The 19,642-nt window shown below is 47.8% G+C and overlaps 1 protein-coding gene and 1 long non-coding RNA gene across 5 annotated transcripts in view; both read left to right on the plus strand.

The window, feature by feature from the left end:
* Positions 1–324: 324 nt before the first annotated feature.
* On the plus strand, positions 325–3,975 carry LOC143477711 (uncharacterized). Its single transcript, XR_013121624.1, has 8 exons — positions 325–500; positions 1,644–1,813; positions 2,371–2,631; positions 2,997–3,047; positions 3,170–3,212; positions 3,307–3,371; positions 3,448–3,556; positions 3,665–3,975. It is a non-coding gene; the product is annotated as an uncharacterized LOC143477711 (long non-coding RNA).
* Positions 3,976–5,837: 1,862 nt separating this feature from the next.
* usp32 (ubiquitin specific peptidase 32) overlaps positions 5,838–19,642 on the plus strand; it is a 32,379-nt gene continuing 18,574 nt past the window's right edge. For all 4 annotated transcript variants that reach the window (XM_076975771.1, XM_076975773.1, XM_076975772.1 and 1 more), the window contains exons 1-5: positions 5,838–6,068; positions 12,230–12,357; positions 16,166–16,271; positions 16,796–16,914; positions 18,100–18,259. In XM_076975771.1, coding sequence (XP_076831886.1) covers positions 6,011–6,068; positions 12,230–12,357; positions 16,166–16,271; positions 16,796–16,914; positions 18,100–18,259 — 571 coding nt within the window. In that variant the 5' untranslated portion in view covers positions 5,838–6,010. The remainder of the gene's footprint in view (positions 6,069–12,229; positions 12,358–16,165; positions 16,272–16,795; positions 16,915–18,099; positions 18,260–19,642) is intronic.

Genomic DNA, 19,642 nt, shown 5'->3' on the forward strand with positions numbered 1-19,642 from the left:
TTACCGCAGTACCCTATGCCATCACAAACTCCCAATAACTACACAAACAAACGTCCCATACAAGCCACGTAGTCATGTTTTGGACATGGCATTTTGTTAGTGATAGATAAGGCCAGACAAACACACGTACCCTTTCAAACCGAAACAGTTCTCCTGCACACTTAAACACAAAAGCAGGAACATCTGAACAACGTTTCCGCTGTAACTCCCCACAACAAACGTCAAAGCTCCTCATAGAAGAGTACACACGTGGGCGTAGACGTCTTCTTCTGTTACGGTGGGTCCTGTGGAGAGACGGGTCTGGCTGCAGACCTCCAGCAGGAGGCACCTCTACGCTGGGGCAGGAAGTGACGCACCTCCACGCTGGGGCAGGAAGTGACGCAGTTCCATGTTGGGGCAGGAAGTGACGAAATTACAACAGTACAATAGTAAAGTTTTCAAGCAAGAGTACCTCGCTGCAGCCAGACCCGTCTCAAGGTTTTCCTTACTTTTGAATGAAGGTGAGTATCTTAAGGTAAAATAGTTTATTTAATTAGTATATATTTTATTGAACTCTACAGCTTGAGTGAATAAAAGCTAAATAAAAAATAAAGCCTATTGAGACCTGTTTGTTAGCTAGGTAGGGTAACGTTGGCCAAAGGTTGGCGAACGTTACCCGGGGTGTAAAATGGACACAAATTAAGTATTATATTGAGATCGATCGATCACCAGGTGTTGCCGCCAGAGTGAACTAGTAACTCATTGAATCATACATATGGATCAGAGGTAAATAAACTAGATTTTTTTCCGGCGTGAGAAATCGGATGTATGGCGTGTGAGCGTGTGAAGACCAGGGGTGTAGTTGGGGGGCGGGGGACGCCGTCCCCTCACTTATTTTAACCGGTGTTAAAAATGTTATTTTGTTACCGGTGTTGTTCTTGCTAAGACTGTTACGTTCAAAGCTAGGTTTAAACTTGACGCGTTAGTAATTCGCCAACCACTGGCGATCGATTTATTGCGATATAATACTTAATTTGTGGCTTACACTCGCCACCCCCCGCTCAACAACTTACACTCGCCATCACGCGACCCCCCCACTTATTTTTTTAGGACTACACCACTGGTGAAGACGGTCAAATGCGTGTGTTTGAGAGTTGGCAACTCTGTGACTTAGTCAAACCAATGTTGCTGTAATTAATATTTAGATGGACAATCATGTCAGTATATTAATTTTATTGGCACAACATACGTGTATTGTAATAGGTTTATTTGTGTGCATAAATAATAGGTCTAGGTCATGTTACTTTAGTGTCATAAGCTGATCCATATACATCACCCTAGTTATCCCATGCTTTAAAACAATATAAATATTTCCAGGTAATTTAATATTGCTTTACAAATGGAAATTTTTTAAGGATCTTCAGATTATATTAAGTCAGTGAATTTGAAATTTATGGGAATGCATATCCGTTTGGGATTTTGATGGACACAGTTGCATGAAACCTCATGCACTACCCTCTGTATGCTGCAATACTGTAGTTTTTTGTTAGGTGTAAATATAAAATGTTTCATATATTGTATATATTGCTGACCTTAGAATGATAACATTATAACATTTCAATAAAATAAATGTCCAATTAATCTTATTAATCACTGGGTTTTAGATGCACCCTTCTATCTGTGATGCTGGTGTACAACCGAACCTCAAAGAATGCAACACATGTTGCAGAAAACTGTTTCACTGTCCTCTTTGCCCAACCTTCAAACCAACAACAAAGGGGAAGATCCAACAGACATGTGGACGCCCATATCAAGAATGGGATAAAATACAAAGGTACGCAAAGCTTATCTTTATTTTCAATCATCATCTATGTTCTTTTAAATGTGCATACAGAGCCTATAGAAAGAATTCATATCCTACTGAAATCCTTGCGTTTTGCCACGTTATACCAAAATGTAAATAAATGTCTAACTTTCCAGATGGTTTTACACATTTTAATCTGAAAAATGATATAATTAGTGAAATACCTCTTTTAGATAAGTAATGAGCCCCTTAGAGTAAACATTATAAACTTTCTCAGGTTCAACCAATCACATTCCAAATCACACACCAGGATAATTGACTCCACTACTAGTAGCACCATGGTTGGAAAGATGCTTTCAAGAGTTCTGTGATAGAGTTGTGGAAAGTTAGACGAAGGATACAAAAATATAGAATATGGTTATAATATGTAAATACAGCTGGAAACAACCCTAAAACTCTGACCTTTTCCATAGCCATTGTCTGAATTACATTTCACAAAACACATTTACCGTAATTATTTCTGGTTTTCAGAGATGTTTAATTTTACTCCCATCATGCTTTAAAATGTTTCTTTTTTTATCTTACAGACAAACATCTGTTAAAATGCAGATTATCATGCCGGACAGAGGGTCATTTTCACTGTCCTTTCTGCCAGAACACAGTAATACGCCGGAATGATATGGAAAAACACTTGTGTTTGTGTGAGGTGTCTTTGAACACACTACCTTTATCTTCTCCAGCAAGGATCTCTTCTCTGTCTTCACACCAGTCTTTGAATGTACCTTCCCCATCAAATACCAAGCTTGCATCCAGTGCAATGGTTGGAAAAAAATGGCTTTGACTTGGAGGTATGTACTTCTATGCATGAATGCAGTAGTTACTTTTCTAAAAAGTGTAATTTTATAATCATACCATTTTGTCATTTCATCTAAAAATAAGTACAAACCTATTTTGGAATTAAATTTTAGAGGGTGTAATTTATATATGCTGGTAATCTTATAAGAAAAGGGGTATTTGGTGGCATTCCTCTCTGTCTGTCTCTCTGTCTGTCTCACTCTGTCTGTCTCTCTGTCTCTCTCTGTCTGTCTGTCTCTCTCTGTTTCTGTCTGTGTGTGTGTGTGTGTGTGTGTGTTCGTGTGTGTAACATGATTGCTAATGACAATAATCTCTCCCCATACATTTTATATTGGATTTTTGTTTATTGTTTCTACAGGGGTTTCCAAGCCAAGACTATGGGCTTGACTGTGGGATCTTCATGCTAATGGTACGACATGTTATATGTAATTCATTTTGGTTTTAAACTTTTGAACTATAATATAGTAATATTATATTGTAGTTGTCCAAATTATAATATATAATACAAACTTCCATGTGTTTAAATTGCAGTCTGCGTTATGTGGCATTGGATGCCCCTTTTGACTACACAATTGTAAGTAACTTGGAACTATTAAAGAGGATCAATTGTACAAAAGATGTTCAAATGTAGCAAATTTTACTACTACAATACTTTTGTATGTTTACAGAATGGCATGCCCTCATTGCGGAAATGGTGGTGCCTGCTTTTAATGGAAAACTTTGAACTTGACAGGTATGATTTGATTGCTTTGAGAAAAATGCCTTAATGTTAGAAGTGTAACCAATATCAGGACTTTTCTATTTTCAAGCTTTGGCAAACTCTTTGCTCATTGGACAGAGGAATCCAATGCTGTCCTGCAAGGCCACCATGTGCCGGTCTCAAAACTTAAAAAACGCAAGCGTGCAGAAGTTGATCAGGTCAGTGCAGTACAGAATCTCTAACCTGAATTGCAATTCCACATAATGTAACTATGGCAACACACTCTGATTTTCACTAAGACTGTACTGATTATTTTTCTGTTGAAGGAGCCAGCGGTTGTAAGGGACCTTTCCACAGCTGTGAAATGGATCAGCCAGAACCGCACACAGTTACGGGGGCATGTAACAATGCCAATATATTTGACACAGACTGAGGAAGACCGGAAAGATTCCCTCATTGAGCTTATGAAGGGAGATGGCCCAGAGACCAAGGAACCGTTCATGTTCCAATTTGAATATGGAGAGGACATGGAATTGTTTTTGGAAGCATGTGTTGACAAACAGGGTCTCTGTGTCAATGCCATGGTTTTAAATAAATGACAAAATACAATGTGTATCAAACATTTAATAAAAAGTAAAAAAAAGAACCTTGATATTATTGATTGTGTGCCTGTTAGGGTGGTGAGGGGGTTGCCGTTTTGTAAATGTAATGGCCTGTTTAATGAAATATACTGCCAAAAATACTTGGTTATAAAGATGGGTGAGAAAATAACTGTAAAGATGCACTTGCAGTTTTCCTGCTAATATGCAAATGTAAGTCTAAAGGAAGAACAGCATATTGCATTTCTGAATCTGACTGACTTTCGTTTTATTTAATATTAGGTAGTGTAAGAGTGTCATACAATTGGCTTTTCAATTAACAAATAGCTGCTCAAGATATGCAAATTTGCTGAAAAACAAAAGTCTTAATGAATTGGCATGGGTAACAAGGGTGTGTATGTACACACACTTTTATAGTTGTTTTACAAAAACAAATTACAGACGAAAACCACAAATTTTTATTATACTGTTTTATTGAACAACCGATCAACATTACAGATAATATACAAAATAATATCCCACTTTTTAGAATCATATGGGTTATTTTGAGCAATTTTCTCAACACAGAACAATATCTAGTGTTTCAGTAACAAATATTATTTAACGTTTTTAATCGTTTTAAACCTTAACATGATCTGGGTGCCTCTCCAGCACCAGTGAGCTCACAGTAGCACTAATACACTAGCGTCTTTACTGCCTAAACCTGTTTACTACATTGAAATATAGAGGAAAGTTGTTGTTTTTTTTTGCTTTTAAGCACAATACGTTCATCTGTCCTGGCCCAGTGGATAGTTAGCTAGCTGTTTTTAATCGGTATTTCTAGCATTGAGTTCCATTCATCTAGGCTCTGCTAATATCAAAGATATTTTATAAAATATAAATAAAAATAAATCGATACATAGATAAACATAAACGCGAAGCAAAATATTATTTATGTAAATCTGAATCGTAAATCCATACAAGGACACCCGTTTCGCCAGACGTGTCTCCGTTTCCAGCCCCACGTTAATAAATCGATACATAGATAAACATAAACGCGAAGCAAAATATTATTTATGTAAATCTGAATCGTAAATCCATACAAGGACACCCGTTTCGCCAGACGCGTCTCCGTTTCCAGCCTCACGTTGGAGCTGCGTCACTTCCTGCCCCAGCGTGGAGGTGCGTCACTTCCTGCCCCAGCGTGGAGGTGCCTCCTGCTGGAGGTCTGCAGCCAGGTACTCTTGTGCCTGTGGAAGACTAAACTGCGTTACACGTCGTACTGCCACCTACCGGACACATTAAGCATTTTCCATTGATATTTCTGCGAGCGACCGCAAGAGGGCGCCAAAGGAGCGTAGTCGGGAACACAAACGCTGAAAGCGCCGCCTGTGGTGTACGCATGTCCCTAAGGAGACATTCCGTTATAACCTACATTTATGGTATTGTTCATCCATTTATTCATAGAAATAGACATTGTAGATTGACAAATAATGCGGTGGGAAGTATTACCTAACCAATCGATATAATATATTGAAATGGTAAATACCATAAGTAAACAAAAGATAAGAATCGTTACGAATACGAGCCATGTTCAAAATGTTCAAATCAAAATGTTTATCAGATACAGTGTAAACCCCCGTCATAACCGCCCGTCCAGGTCTAGGGGATAATCTATACACATTTATGCAAAACATTTCAGCCGCAGCAATTTATAATTAGCTTTACAATACAATTAAAGAGAACCAGAAAGCTAGCTACGTTTTCACAACCCTTTTCTGCCCGCCCGCTGCTACAGTAAACTGACATTCGCATCTTTATTATTATAATACGCGACTTACAACCCGAGCCCACGTGACCGAGCATGGAGGCGTCGGCGCGGCGGCGCGGGGGGGCGCGGCGCGTCGGCGGCGCGTCGGCGCGCGTCACCACACGCCGCCGCGCGCGCACCAAAGTACACTTTTTGCCCACAGCGGCTACCTGACCCGCTGAGGCGACACATAAAAACGGGGAAACCGGGTGGGCGGTGTCGGGCGAAACAAGGCGACCGTTCCTCCGGCCGAACATCGAAGTTCGCAGTGAAATGAGGGCAGCATGGGGGCCAAAGAGTCGCGGATAGGCTTCCTTTCGTACGACGAAGCCGTCAAAAGAGGTGAGTCGCTCCGGCACAGATTTGCGGAGCTCCGCGTCTGGTTAGCATTAGCCGGCCAGCTAATCCCGCTCGCGCCGAGCTCGCGCGCAGCTCGCGCGCCGCTGACAGACCTCAACCGGGGGGCTCGTTTAGCCCTCCAGCTCACCCGAGTGAAGATAACGTGTTTTAGAGTCACCGTTATGCGGCGTGAGGGCGTTAGCGGGGCCGGTTACGGGCACGTCCGTGACCCAACTGGGCTGCCGCGCTGCTCCACTGCGCGCTGGGCAGGAGAGGCGACGTCTCTCCCCCCTCTCTCCCCGCTCCCTCCTACCTCGCCCCTGTGTCCTAACTCCTCCGGCCGTGGCGTGTGTGCTGGGACTCAAATGTGTCGTTTGGCTATAAACTACGATCTAAATACTTTGTTTTTAAAGCCGTTTGTCTTGTGCGCTTGATCGCAACGCAAGTTTGTTTACAGCCGGATTGGCAGCTGTCCTGCCCCTCCTCGTGTCGGGGCAGCGGCGAAACTGCCCCCTGCAGCCCAGCCCCGTTACTCCTCACCCGGGTCAGTCTGGGGGACTTTGGGGGACACCTGCCTGCGCTGGGGGGCTTTTTTTAACACTAAAAATACACTCTGGTGCATGATCTTCTTTCTGAACGCACTATTAATTCAACTGGTTCACTGGTTTATAGAGGGACAAGGTGTGACCCTTGTGTTTGAGATTTTGAGATCGTATATCCCACTGTGCCATATTGGACAGGACGTCCTTGGGGTTAGTTATACACTGATATAAACTTCTGTAATGAGGTGTAATTGCACGTCCTTTGTCTTTATAAGAACACACTACTGAACGGTCATTTGACAGGTGGCGTGTTTGAAGTGGCCTTGAGGGCAAGGTGTGTTGGTCAGTAAAGTGCAAGAGACTCCTTCAAAATCCATTCATTCTTTATACTGATTTGTTACCGACGGCCGGTGCGATAGCCTATTGATTGAATTTAAGAATAATTCCACCCAGAGGACATACTCAATCACCAGCTACTGGGGGAAAGACGGACAAATTCTGTGGTTCTTTGCTTAGCAGTCGTGACAATGATCCAAACATAAAAATGGGTTAACTGCTTCAACGTAATGTTTGTGTGGCTACCAAAAACAGATTCTAGTTGTTGAAGCTGCTTGACATAAAGTCACGATTCTGTAATGTAATATTCCTATCTGACCTGTTCCAGCCTCAATGATATCCTGCAATCTTGTCTATTTTACTTTAGTTTGAACTGCGTACTTAAAGGATATTCTAGAAACACATTTTATGCGTGTTATTAATGTTCTACATACTGATTTATTACTAGGTCATAAAAAGGGGAGGACGTAAGGGTCCCCGTGGTTGGAATTTGCAACCATGCCAGATCCCTGATGAACAACGCGGTACTAAACGCTGCTTCTGATTTGATGAGATGAATTATGTGCCCTGGGGCCAGGACTCCAGCAGAGCCTGATGGGGGGGGGGGGGGGGTGTTTGTGTCAGCAGGGTCACTCACGCAGCGCAGATGCACTCGAGACGGCCGTCAGACCGACGCTGGCTTGGACGAGCTGCGTGCCTTCATTTGCGTCTTTGTTTATCTCTCTCTCCCCACGCACGGACCCGCTGATTTACATGAGCGTGACGAGGCGGAAAGCGATCGGGGAAGCCTGACTCACTGACACCGCTGACCTCGATTGCCCCTTTCTCGGGTGGTGCTGTTGGAGTTGTTTATGTCTGGGCTTGAGAAGAACAGGTCCATGTGCGGTAACTTCACCCTCCCGGGTCTTTATGCCAGTTCTTCTCAACTTGTTGAAGCATGAGGCGCGAATGCCTCTATCTACGTGAGAATGACAGTTGGCCGTCATCTGTCTGGTTACCTGTTGTGGAATTACCACATTTGCCCCCTAGCAGAATGTAGAGTTGGTGTGGCTTCGTGGTTGTGTTGCCTGGTGGTTTGGTTTTTGTCACACCATCATAGTACAAATAGATGTTTGTTGGCTTTTTTTAAAAAAGGTCTGATTGCAGGATTCTCAGCCTGGTTTATTACAATAACCTACTGTGTTTTGACAACAATATCCTTCAGTGTACAGGGTATGGCGTAGCTCAGAGAGATTTGTAAAATAAAGCAGTTTTCTTGCTGTTAATAACAATGTCGTTCAAACCTCTGTAGCACATATTCATGAATATCCAAGCTTGTTTGGAGCAACAGCGTCACAGAATTCTGGGATGTTCAGACCAGCGAACCCTAACCCTCACCCCTACCACCGCACCAGCTGACAGCTCTGACTCTCTCCGGACTAGGGTGAGCTACGTTGTCTCCGTTTCAGTATGACCGAGAGCTCTGCGTAGGGAGATTACAGAGAGCACCACTGAGATAACCCAGTCTTAGGTCGGGAAATCAGCGGTTCTTTGTGTGAGTGGCATGTAAGGGCCAGCCCTCTCCTTAGAACCAGGCCTGGACTTCCAATTGTAGGTTACAGCCACTTTCATATGAAGAGCGTGCTGGTAACTCAAAGTAGGTCATGTTTCTGGGTAGCGGAGTGCTGGAATTGGTTTGAATGCATCCAGCATCACGGATGCTGAAGGCTGAAGTCACAGAATGAGGCAGAGTGTCGGAGAATTTCCACCCCATCCCCCTTTTCTAAGTGACGGCTAGGAAGCGGAGGGAATCAAAGACGGCAGGAAGACTCCTGCAGTCGGTTTATGCGGTTCTGTTGTCGCTGTGGCTGTCATTTCAAAGTGATGAACTGTCATGCCAGTCCCCAGTGGGAAATCCTTTTATTTTTATTTTTTTTTCGCCCCTGGTTTTCTCCACCGTGGTAACGAGCAGCCCCGTATCCTTCTTTGGGAGCCTAATTAGCCGTAATCTTTAAAGAATTATGAACGTGTCTAATATTCCGCAGTACTCTTTTCAATAAGCGACGCGCACGGCTAGCTGGCAGCGTGGCGATTAGAGCTGGTCTTCACGAGGCGGCGGTGGCTGGCGTTGTGAGCATTCAGGATCGCTCCTCATCTTCGAACGCCCCTTTGGCTTTGGCCTGCGAGGTTTCATTTGTGTTTGATGAGTTTCCGCCCCACGCGCAGGGAGCGATCAGCCAGCGATATTATTTGGATAATTCAATTCGCCGTAACTCTCATTCATTGTTTGATTTTTTTTTTTTTTGTTCCCTTTACGCCTAGCCAAGCAGCTGTGGTCTCGCGCTAGAGGTCGGAATAATCTGCCGCGGAAACCGGTCTTATGACTTGCCTAACACTTCTGTATTTTCACTCAAGCCTGGAAATTGCCAGTGCCAAAGATTTAGTTGACCCTTAACGACCTGGCAACAGACAGAGTTTCCTCACAGGCACTACTGCAGTGTCAACACGTCACTGTGTGTGTGGGTAAGGTGGGGAGGGGGCGGAGCTTTATATCATCATCATGGCCCCGGGACTTCGCTGAGAGATACCACCCCTCGCTAATGCAGCAGCCAGAATAATCGGATGTCTTCCTGTGTTCTATTGCATTAAAACATATTGGTGCGTCAGCTGGGGCGTTAACGTGTTTGTGAAAGCCCGTCTGACCACGCAGGTCTGAAGAAAGCTTGCTACCTCTTGTCTGCCTCACCGCGGAGACCTACTCCGTGCTCCCAGACCTTTGACACAGGAGACCCGTGGAGCTCAACTTTGTATCGTACTTGGAAATATCTCAGGAACCTTTGGCCAGCCATGAGACTCCCCTTAATGTTTTCCCATTTGTTCTGCCTTCTGTCCTAAGTTCATGAAAAATGTAGTTGCTTGTGTTGCCATTACCTAAAAATATCTGCTTCCTTCCTGCCATAGGAGATGGTTAATGTTTGCATTGTCTGTCAGGGAGGAGTGCATTATTGACCTAGATCATTGTGTGATTTAAACGCTTTGTCGGTAGTAAAAGCTCTTTTATAATGTGGAGAACGTGTCGCAAGGGTCCAAAGTGGCAGCTGGCTGACGCCGGCTTGTGTCTTTGCCGCGGATGGCTCCACCCTGCAGGAGAATAGCGTCTCTCCAGAGGCCGACCCGCAACTCCGAGTCCGGGCTGCGCCAGGCCTCCAGAGGCCGGGGGGTGACCGCCATTCTCCAGCCCTGGGCACAGCTTCCGGCCAGAGGCTGCCGGTCCGAATGCTGCAGCCCCCATGTCGCTGGGCTCGTCACGTACACACACACACACACACACACACACACACACACCACCTCCGTCGAGGTAGGGCAGAAAACGTACGACCGCGCCTGGTCCCCGCCGTTCGCTCGGCCATAAAACATGGCGGCGCCTCTACAAATAGATCACGGTGACATCAAAGGGCAGGAAGGGAAAGGTGAAGTTTGGGGGTGGATCTGTTCTGGAGGGGGGAGGGGCTGTGACCTCAGCCAGGCCCAGAGCAGTTCCACCACCACCACCACCACCCTCCACAGAGGGACTCTCCTGTCAGGAAGTATTGAGGCTACAGCAGGGGGGGGTCGCTCTGCTCTGAAGTGGGAGGCACACTCGCAGTGGGCAGGGTGTATGGCGGCCGAGCTGACTGGCTCACGCTTTAGTGGGGGCGGGGCTCTGTGCTGAGGTGATTGGTTCTCGTTTAGTGGGGGCGGGGCTCTGTGCTGAGGTGATTGGTTCTCGTTTAGTGGGGGCGGGGCTCTGTGCTGAGGTGATTGGTTCTCGTTTAGTGGGGGCGGGGCTCTGTGCTGAGGTGATTGGTTCTCGTTTAGTGGGGGCGGGGCTCTGTGCTGATGTGATTGGTTCTCGTTTAGTGAGAACGGGGCTCTGTGCTGAGGTGATTGGTTCTCGTTTAGTGGGGGCGGGGCTCTGTGCTGAGGTGATTGGTTCTCGTTTAGTGGGGGCGGGGCTCTGTGCTGAGGTGATTGGTTCTTGTTTAGTGGGGGCGGGGCTCTGTGCTGAGGTGATTGGTTCTCGTTTAGTGGGGGCGGGGCTCTGTGCTGAGGTGATTGGTTCTCGTTTAGTGGGGGCGGGGCTCTGTGCTGAGGTGATTGGTTCTCGTTTAGTGGGGGCGGGGCTCTGTGCTGAGGTGATTGGTTCTCGTTTAGTGGGGGCGGGGCTCTGTGCTGATGTGATTGGTTCTCGTTTAGTGGGGGCGGGGCTCTGTGCTGAGGTGATTGGTTCTCGTTTAGTGAGAACGGGGCTCTGTGCTGAGGTGATTGGTTCTCGTTTAGTGGGGGCGGGGCTCTGTGCTGAGGTGATTGGTTCTCGTTTAGTGGGGGCGGGGCTCTGTGCTGAGGTGATTGGTTCTTGTTTAGTGAGAACGGGGCTCTGTGCTGAGGTGATTGGTTCTCGTTTAGTGGGGGCGGGGCTCTGTGCTGAGGTGATTGGTTCTCGTTTAGTGGGGGCGGGGCTCTGTGCTGAGGTGATTGGTTCTCGTTTAGTGGGGGCGGGGCTCTGTGCTGAGGTGATTGGTTCTTGTTTAGTGAGAACGGGGCTCTGTGCTGATGTGATTGGTTCTCGTTTAGTGGGGGCGGGGCTCTGTGCTCTGCAGGAACTGAGTGGCACTTTGCTTTATGAGCAGGCTGTGATGGATTGCACCAGGCACTGCAAGGCTAAGAGTGTCTGGGTTAAATACAGGCTTTGGGATGAGTGCAGGGCTGTAAAGGTGTGTGTGTGTGTGTGTGTGTGTGTGTGTGTGTGTGTGTGTGTGTGTGTGTACTGTATATACATATTAGTACAAAAATTTGTACACAAGGTTTCCAGAGAAACAGGATGTTTCGGACAAAGGTCAAAAATCATAGTGCTTCTGAATTTCTAGGAGGATGAACCAGTTTTTATTGGAACAAGGAGTTGTTTAAATCATAACATTCATCCATGGCCTTCTTAAGTTTCAAGAGTAGATCGTTTTTCTTTCCTTGAGTTTACTGAGCAATGCAAACAGATATAATACTGTATATATGTGTATACGTGTGCGCACACACAAACACACTCGTGCAATTAAGCCAGAACCGCTGACTCCAGCGTGTACGTGCTGCTGAAACTCTGCCAACGATGGCGACCTTTTACCGGTGCAGTTTTCACATTCTTAAACGCAGCACACCGCCATTGCTGTCTCATTCAGATGGGTTCCAGATATACAGCCCCCCCCCCCCCCCCACCTTCACCCCCACACCCGCCCCCACCCTGGTTTTGTGACCCTTCTCTCTACGTGTCCCTAGTTACCGATGTGGAGCTGAAGCGGCTGAAAGATGCCTTCAAGAGGACCAGCGGCCTGTCCGCCTACATGACCCAGCAGAGCTTCTACCGGGAGGTGCTGGGCGATGGAGTTCCCCCCAAGGTGGCGGAGGTAAGCCCACTTCCACAGTGCCGTCAGGACTTCATCCGTCACCACCCCCCCACCCTTCCTTAACTCCGCCTCATGCTAGTCAGTTTGTAGCTCGTTGTAAATATTTTGTCATCAACAACAACAATGTCCCCATCTGAGTCACCGGGGGCCTCCAGGTTGTACACATGATTCCACCTGGATGGGCCTCTGTAGGTCTAATGGAGGCGATTTGTTTGCTTGGTCTGGCCCTTATTGCAAGCAAAGTACTGTCTCTCTGTTTGGGGTTGTTTTACATTTGTATACAACTTCAGAGTCTGTTTTAGGAAGGAAAAAATGTGTTTTACTGCCAGCCCCTTCATGCGTGGCATTGACGTCTGTCTGACGGAGGTGCGTTTTCCTCGAGGGTCTTTTCGTCATGGCTTTCCGATGTCCCCACATCCCTTCATTTACGCATAGGATCTTAAACTTCAAAACAGCCAGACGGTTCATGAGAAGTGTTGCTGAGTTTAGGGCCAGCGTACGGGCCCAAAATCTCAATCCTTTCAAACGCTTTAGGACGGTCTGTTCCTGTTGCCCCGGGTAGACGCTCAGTTCTCCGTGAGACGATGGAGTTTTTCGGTGGGGCCGAGAATCACAGCGCGGAGGAAGCGTCCGTGTCTCTGATGCTCGTCTTTGTGCTTTCGCGTTGGGTTCGTTAATCCTCGCGGGGGCTTGCGCTGACACCCGTGTGTCTTGACGGCGAGCCGTGCTGAAGGGACCCAGGTGCTCCTGACGCACTGATGCCACCGTGTCCGAACAGGGACCCAGCGACGATAGTGGCCACGTAGTCATCGTCTGATCTTGTGTGATGTTTCTGAGCACCACCGTCTTCACACGTCTCAGTGCTTCGCCCTCCCAGCCCGGAGACCCAGGCGGCCCCCCCTGCAGGACTGCTGCCCCCCTGCAGGACTGCTGCCCCCCTCCAGGGGGCGCTGCACTGCCTCCCGGAGAGCTGCCGCTTTCTCGCCACTTCTGCCTGAAAATGGCGGTTGTCATGGAAACCACTAAAAGTCAGTCATGGTATGTTTGGTCGTTCGGGTTTGATTGGCGCTTTAAACGCTGGCACAGGGCAGCGGTTACTGACTCATGCGTCTTAAAGTCTTTCCTCTTCAGTTGAGGTTCAGTACAGATATGAGAAGACAACTTCATGCGTCTTCAAAAGACAAGTTCAGGAACGACGACCATCTCTCATAGATGGCCACAGTCCAGTGGTTACAGTTTGCTACAAGAATGCCGTGCATTGTATATACATAGTCATAACAGAATATTATGACCACCGCTGGTTTGGAACGACCTCTGCCTGGGACATCACAGATCCCACAGTGTATATCAATAAATGAGCACACCAGTTAGCTTTAGCAAGGGGCAGGATGGTTGTCATGGTCAAGGTGGTGGTGGTGTTGGTGGTGGTGGTGGTGGTGGTGGTGGGGCAGGTGGTGGTGTTGGTGGGGTATGTCTGGGGTATGTTCTCCTGGCGTGTCCTTGGACCACTGAAACCGCTGTCCGAGTCTCTGAACACCAACGGGTACTTGGCAGCACCTGGAAACCCCTGGATCATCAGGTTCTCCGTGCTGACCCTCAACCATACGGGTCTGAGGTTTGAAGGACCTCGGTGTTCTGCTGCGGTTGGAACGGACACGAGTGCCTCTGGATTCCCTCTGTCACCCGATATAGTCACATGACGTCTCGCTAATGTCATCCAAGCCAAGGGGGTGATTGATTTGGACTAATCTGTAGGTGGTCGTAATGTTCTTATATGCACATTATGACAAAAAAAACCTTGTCCACTACATAAAAAGTACAATATTGAAGCAGATAGTAGTTGACTGTTTTCAGTGGCCAATGCTGATGATAATGCTTGGTGATGAAATATGAACTTTTTCTTTGTTTCCCAAACTAAAATAGATCGCTATTTATAGTGCCAAGTCTTGGCTGGTTTTGAAGTGATGTGGCATTCTGTCATTCATCATCTGTAACATATGTAAAGTTTGTGCACATAGCATCATTCTCAGCAGATAGCAGCACCTCCGTTTGAGAGAGGAAAAACATTTGACATTAGTTTTTAAAAATTATATAGAAAAGAGAGCAGTGTTAGTGCACATCCTAACTCCCAGCTATATCTCTGGGGTTTGTCTCAATGAATATTTATTTAATATTAATGTATTATTTACTCGAAAACAGAAAAATATTCGGAATTAACAAATTTGCATTCTCTGTATTTGCTCAAGTTGAACTGCACTCTGTACTCTAATGTCCACAACCAGTCCAAAAACTTAACTGTAAAAAAAAAAACATGAATTTATGTATGAATTTGCATGAATTTTAATGTATGAATTTAAAATATGCGATGAGGGGGGGAAAAAACCAACAAATGCGGGTTATCTCAAGATGGGTTTAAATCAGCCTGATTAATGTGATGCTTCTACCAACACGTCTGTTCTGTTTGAGGAGCAACCGTGACCTGCCGTGACCTGCCGTGACCTGTCGTGACCTACGACCGTCATTGAGGTCCCAGCGCAGTAAGGGCAGCATGCCACGCCCTTTTTTCAGATGTCCACCCGTTGCATTTGCATACGCCCTGCCCTGTCTGAGGAAACGAGTGCTTCCTGCCTTTCCTCGATTGGTGGGCTGCGGGCGGGTAGGTGGGATGGTCGTCCTTCCACCAATCGGTAGAGAGCGACGCCATCCACGACCCTTGTGTCCGTAACTCCTCAGCCAGCCCGCTAACTTCCTTCCACCCCGCTGATAACTGATCCGATTGGCCCAGCCCAGACTCATTTACGCCCCTGAATGGCCGACCGTCTGGCCGGCCCCGCCCACCCATCCGTCTCCGACCATTCCCATTGAGCACAGCTCCACGTTGACTTCCTGCTCCCGCTGGAGGTGCAGGAACCATCACCTTCATCACGTCCTGCTTCACATCCAGTAAGCATGGGCGGAGTTACGGTTCAGCGATCGCCATGGTGAATGGGCGTGGTATTTGGTTGTTTGATTGTTGGTTGGTTTGTTTTGTTTTGTTTCTTGTTTTTTCCTGGAAAGACAAGCGATTGGGTTTGGAAATTGCTTTTGTATGTGTCATACCCAGAGATCGTCTGTCACTGAGGGAGACACAGAAATTGGCTCCGTGATGCATCCCTCCCTGTGGCAGACATACACTGCCACTCTGACGTGTGTGTGTCATTGCAGTAACACACACTTCCCCTGCTCTGAGCAGAAAGCAATTATACTCCGGCGCGGCTGAGTGAACAGAGTTTTCTGTAGTGTATATAGATGTACACTGATACAGTGAAATCCTCTTAGTCTTCTGTTTCAAACATGCAATTCAATTTGAATCCCATTTACTAAAATACTTTTGCATATGTGGACTGATATCTTGCCATGGCTCTAGTGTCAATTTGAAGCAGATATTGATTTTGTTTTAATGCCATTTGGGAATCAAGTTAATAACGGTACCAAACAGTGTGATGGAGATTTTCTAAGGACGGACCTGGGAGCACTGGCCCAGCGCTGTGCTGAAGGGGTTAAAGGTGACGTGGTGAATGGAGCCCTAAATGAACAACTACAGATCATCACTGATGCAGCTACACAGGGTGCATGTGCTCAGATAGACCATAGATTTATACGGTTGCTCTTGTTATTTAAAATATCGGGTATTGGATCTGCCAAAGAAAAATTGCGGACAAATGGGAACGTCGATATTCTCCCTCCGCCCTACAAGTTGGCACCTGTGGCCTGTCGTTTTAGGGGCGGAGCTTAACGTCGTGCTTTTGTTCTGTTCTGTCCTGTCCAGGTGATCTACAGCTCGTTTGGGGGCACGTCGAAGGGGCTCCACTTCAACAACCTCATCGTGGGCCTGGTGCTGCTGACCAGAGGACGAGATGAGGAAAAATCCAAATGTAAAAAAAAAAAAATCCAAATGTAAATGTAAAATGTAAATGTAAAAATCCAAATGTAAATGTAAAAATCCAAATGTAAACACCGGCTCCTCCGCACACGCAGCGTTTCAAACGCGTCCCCCTTGAGCGGAACGTTTACACACCCCCTGGTGTGGCGCCGATAAGCCCGGAGCTTCTACGCCTGTGGCGCGTTAAGCCGCGCTACATTCCCCGCGGACGCGCTGCACTGGCGTTTTAAAAATAGCCTGGCATCGAGCCCCAGGCTGCCGTGAGAATGTTCACGGGCCTCTGCTCCCGAGCCCGGGACAGCCGGCGACGTTTCCCCTCCCCGTGTGTGTGTGTGTGTGTGTGTGAGTGTGTGTGTGTGTGTGTGTGTGTGTGTTCGAGCGTTTGAGTATGCGTGTATAAGTATGTGGGGGGTTTTGAGTGTGCACAGCGTGTGGGCGTACATGCAGGTGTGGGTGCGTGTGCATCCCCAAGCCGGTCCACGTGCGCGTGTTGACAGCCGTCTCCGTGTTCTGCAGACATCTTCGGCCTGTTTGCCGGCGACTCTGGCAGCTGCGTGGTGCGGGAGGAGGTGGAGAACATGCTGCGTGCCGTCGACGGAGAGGTGCCCCCCTCGCTGAGGAAGTGCTTCTCAGAGGTGAGTCTCACGCCTGGCCCTCCGGCCCCTCCCACTCACGTGTTAACCACGCCCTCTCCTGTCTTACCGCCCCTCCCACTGGCCCACTGACCTCGCCTCCCAGAACCAAGAGACGGCTGGACGGGAAACAGAAGTTCCATCGGAAAGAAAAGCGTGTGAAGAACGTTCCGCAAACTCAGGCACCTCTTCACTCTGGCATTACCCAAAACATGTTTAGAGACAACAAAACAAAATTAGAGGCCCTCTCTTCCTGGGCCGCCTCAGGAGTGAGACACTCGTGCAGAGAGGACTGATATTTCAGGGCCGAGCGGTCCCGTGTGGTGTTGGCTTGGTGCTAACTGGATTAGAAGGAGCTTTCTAATTTTAACTCCAGTCTCTGCCTGCCCATTGGTTTCTACGCTGCTGACTGTTCTCAGACCTGCCCTGTTCAGCCTCTCTTTTGCCCGGAGCCTTTAATAAGCGAAGCTCCTTTTGTTACCTAGTTTGGAAGGTGATGGTGCAAATGTTTAACCCAGTTTATCATTTGGTGTCAAAGATCTCGGTTAATGCTACTCTGACAGATGCCGCACCCCCCCCCCCCCCCCCCCCTTTCCCAGAGTTGGGTTAGGGTTAACCCTAACCCTCTCTGTCTCGTTAGCTGTCTCTACCTGTCTCTTTTTCTCCTGCTGTTTCTCCCTCTTCTTTGTCTTTCTCTCACTCCATTTCAAACAGATCTCCCTTTTAGGGAGGGGGGAGCAGCAGTCGTAGTGTGTGTGCTGGTGTGTGTAGCCGAGGGCGTTGTCACTTCTTACCGATGCAGGAGGCAATACAAGTGTAGTAAAGATGGTTATTACAGTGTACTTATTTTATAGTGATTAGTTGTTTAAAGTAACTTTAAATCTTAAATATTTACAAATGATAAAAACAGAACTGGTGTGCTGTGTAATATCACACCATATCACACCATATGTTACAACACTTGTTTTTATGAGAGTGCGTGTCAGATTTTCACAGTGTATTGCAACGGCTAACAGGAAGGCATCCTACAATCTGAGACCTCAAGGAGACCCGTCATCCGATCAAGCCTTCTGATCGCTCGCTACCTTAACTTGCGCTGTGGCCGGCTCCTTACGGGTGCGCGTGCCGGTCGAGCGCACCCGCTCCAGCGGCCTGACGTGACGGGATGTGCCTGCTTCTCGTTGTCAGGGCGAGAAGGTGAACTACGAGAGGTTCAGGAGCTGGCTGCTGCAGAATAAGGAGGCCTTCACCTTCTCACGCTGGCTGCTGTCGGGCGGGGTCAGCGTCACCCTGACGGACGACAGCGACACGCCCACCTTCTACCAGACGCTGGCCGGAGTCACGCACTGTAAGTGGAGCCGCCCGGCACCCTGGGCTCCCGAGCAGAGCGAGCGGTATCCTGCCTGGGCAGACGCCAGCACCTGTACCCGCCTGGAGCTCCCCCTGACATATGGTGCCTGGTAGTAGGTCTGCAGGGAGAGGAAAAAGACTGCAGTGTGTGTGTGTTTGTGTTTGTGTGTTTGTGTGTGCGCGCGCCGTGTTGACAAAGCGGCTGAAATGTTGATGTTATTTGGGGGTAAGCCAGCCGCTCCTCTAGGTTTACAGTTTATCAATGAGACTCTTTGTTTGTGAGGCTGATGAAGTGGGCGCTGGGGGCCCCTCCCCCTCTGCTCCCCCCCCCGCTGAAGGTGTCTGTGAGAGGCAGAGCGGCCCCCCTCCCCTGACAGCAGACAGCCGCCGGCGAAACCTTCTCCTCTGCGGGGAGAGAGAGGCGTCCGCGTGACAGTCTGCACTTCCCACTTCGCACTCTAACACACACCTACACACACACCCACACACATATGTGCACATAGGGCTCTGGAGACATCTCTCCATAGTTCTGCAGCTGTTCCCAGGACCCAGCGGACGCGGCCGGTCTCCTCTCGGTCTCCAGCGGACAGCACCTCCTGGACCCCACGTGTCCTCACGTGCTCAGGATCACACGGGCTTCTCCCACGTGTGGTCACACAGCGTTTGTGATGTTGTAAACGTTAACGTCTGTGATCCAGGGCCCGTGGTCTGTGCAGTGCAGATATTTTCACTGCAGCTTTGTTGTACAGAGGCCTGAACCGCGTCCCCAAACCTCTCGTCCTCCTTCGTTATTTTGCTGTGGGGGAAAAACCAGACTGCTGATTGGTTGACTTGTAAATGCATATTAATAAGATGCACAGCTAAGCTTCAACGCTGGATTTGTGATTTAGAACGGTATAGATTTGTACATGCTGAGGGAAAAATCGGTATTTGGTGATTGACTGTCGCACAAAGACAAATAATCAATAAGCTCCTCATTAGAGTTTTGAATGTTTGAAGGCGGTGGGATCGTCACAGTGGGTCAGCACAAACGCTCTTACCTCCTCTCCATCTCACTCGTGTCTTTTCACATTTAATCCCAAAAGTTCGGAGAGCGCTGCGCAGAGATCAGGACGCTGCAGGGTAGGGCGCGAGGCAGGACTTCATCCCGCAGACGCAGCGGAGGGCCCCGCCCTGCCCTCGCCCTCCCCGTCACCTTCGTCTGATGGGCAAAATGCACCGTGCGAGACAGGAAGCAACTGACAAATGCAGACATGGATTTTGTTGATCCAATCAAAGAGCTGGAAAGATCACCGCCGTCCTAAACCAATCAGAGGGGGAACCTCGAAGACGGCCAATGATCTTATGTCTTCTCTAGATTATCCTCTTAACAACGCGAGCT

This window comes from Brachyhypopomus gauderio, chromosome 16, assembly GCF_052324685.1.
Source record: "Brachyhypopomus gauderio isolate BG-103 chromosome 16, BGAUD_0.2, whole genome shotgun sequence".
Taxonomy (NCBI): domain Eukaryota; kingdom Metazoa; phylum Chordata; class Actinopteri; order Gymnotiformes; family Hypopomidae; genus Brachyhypopomus; species Brachyhypopomus gauderio.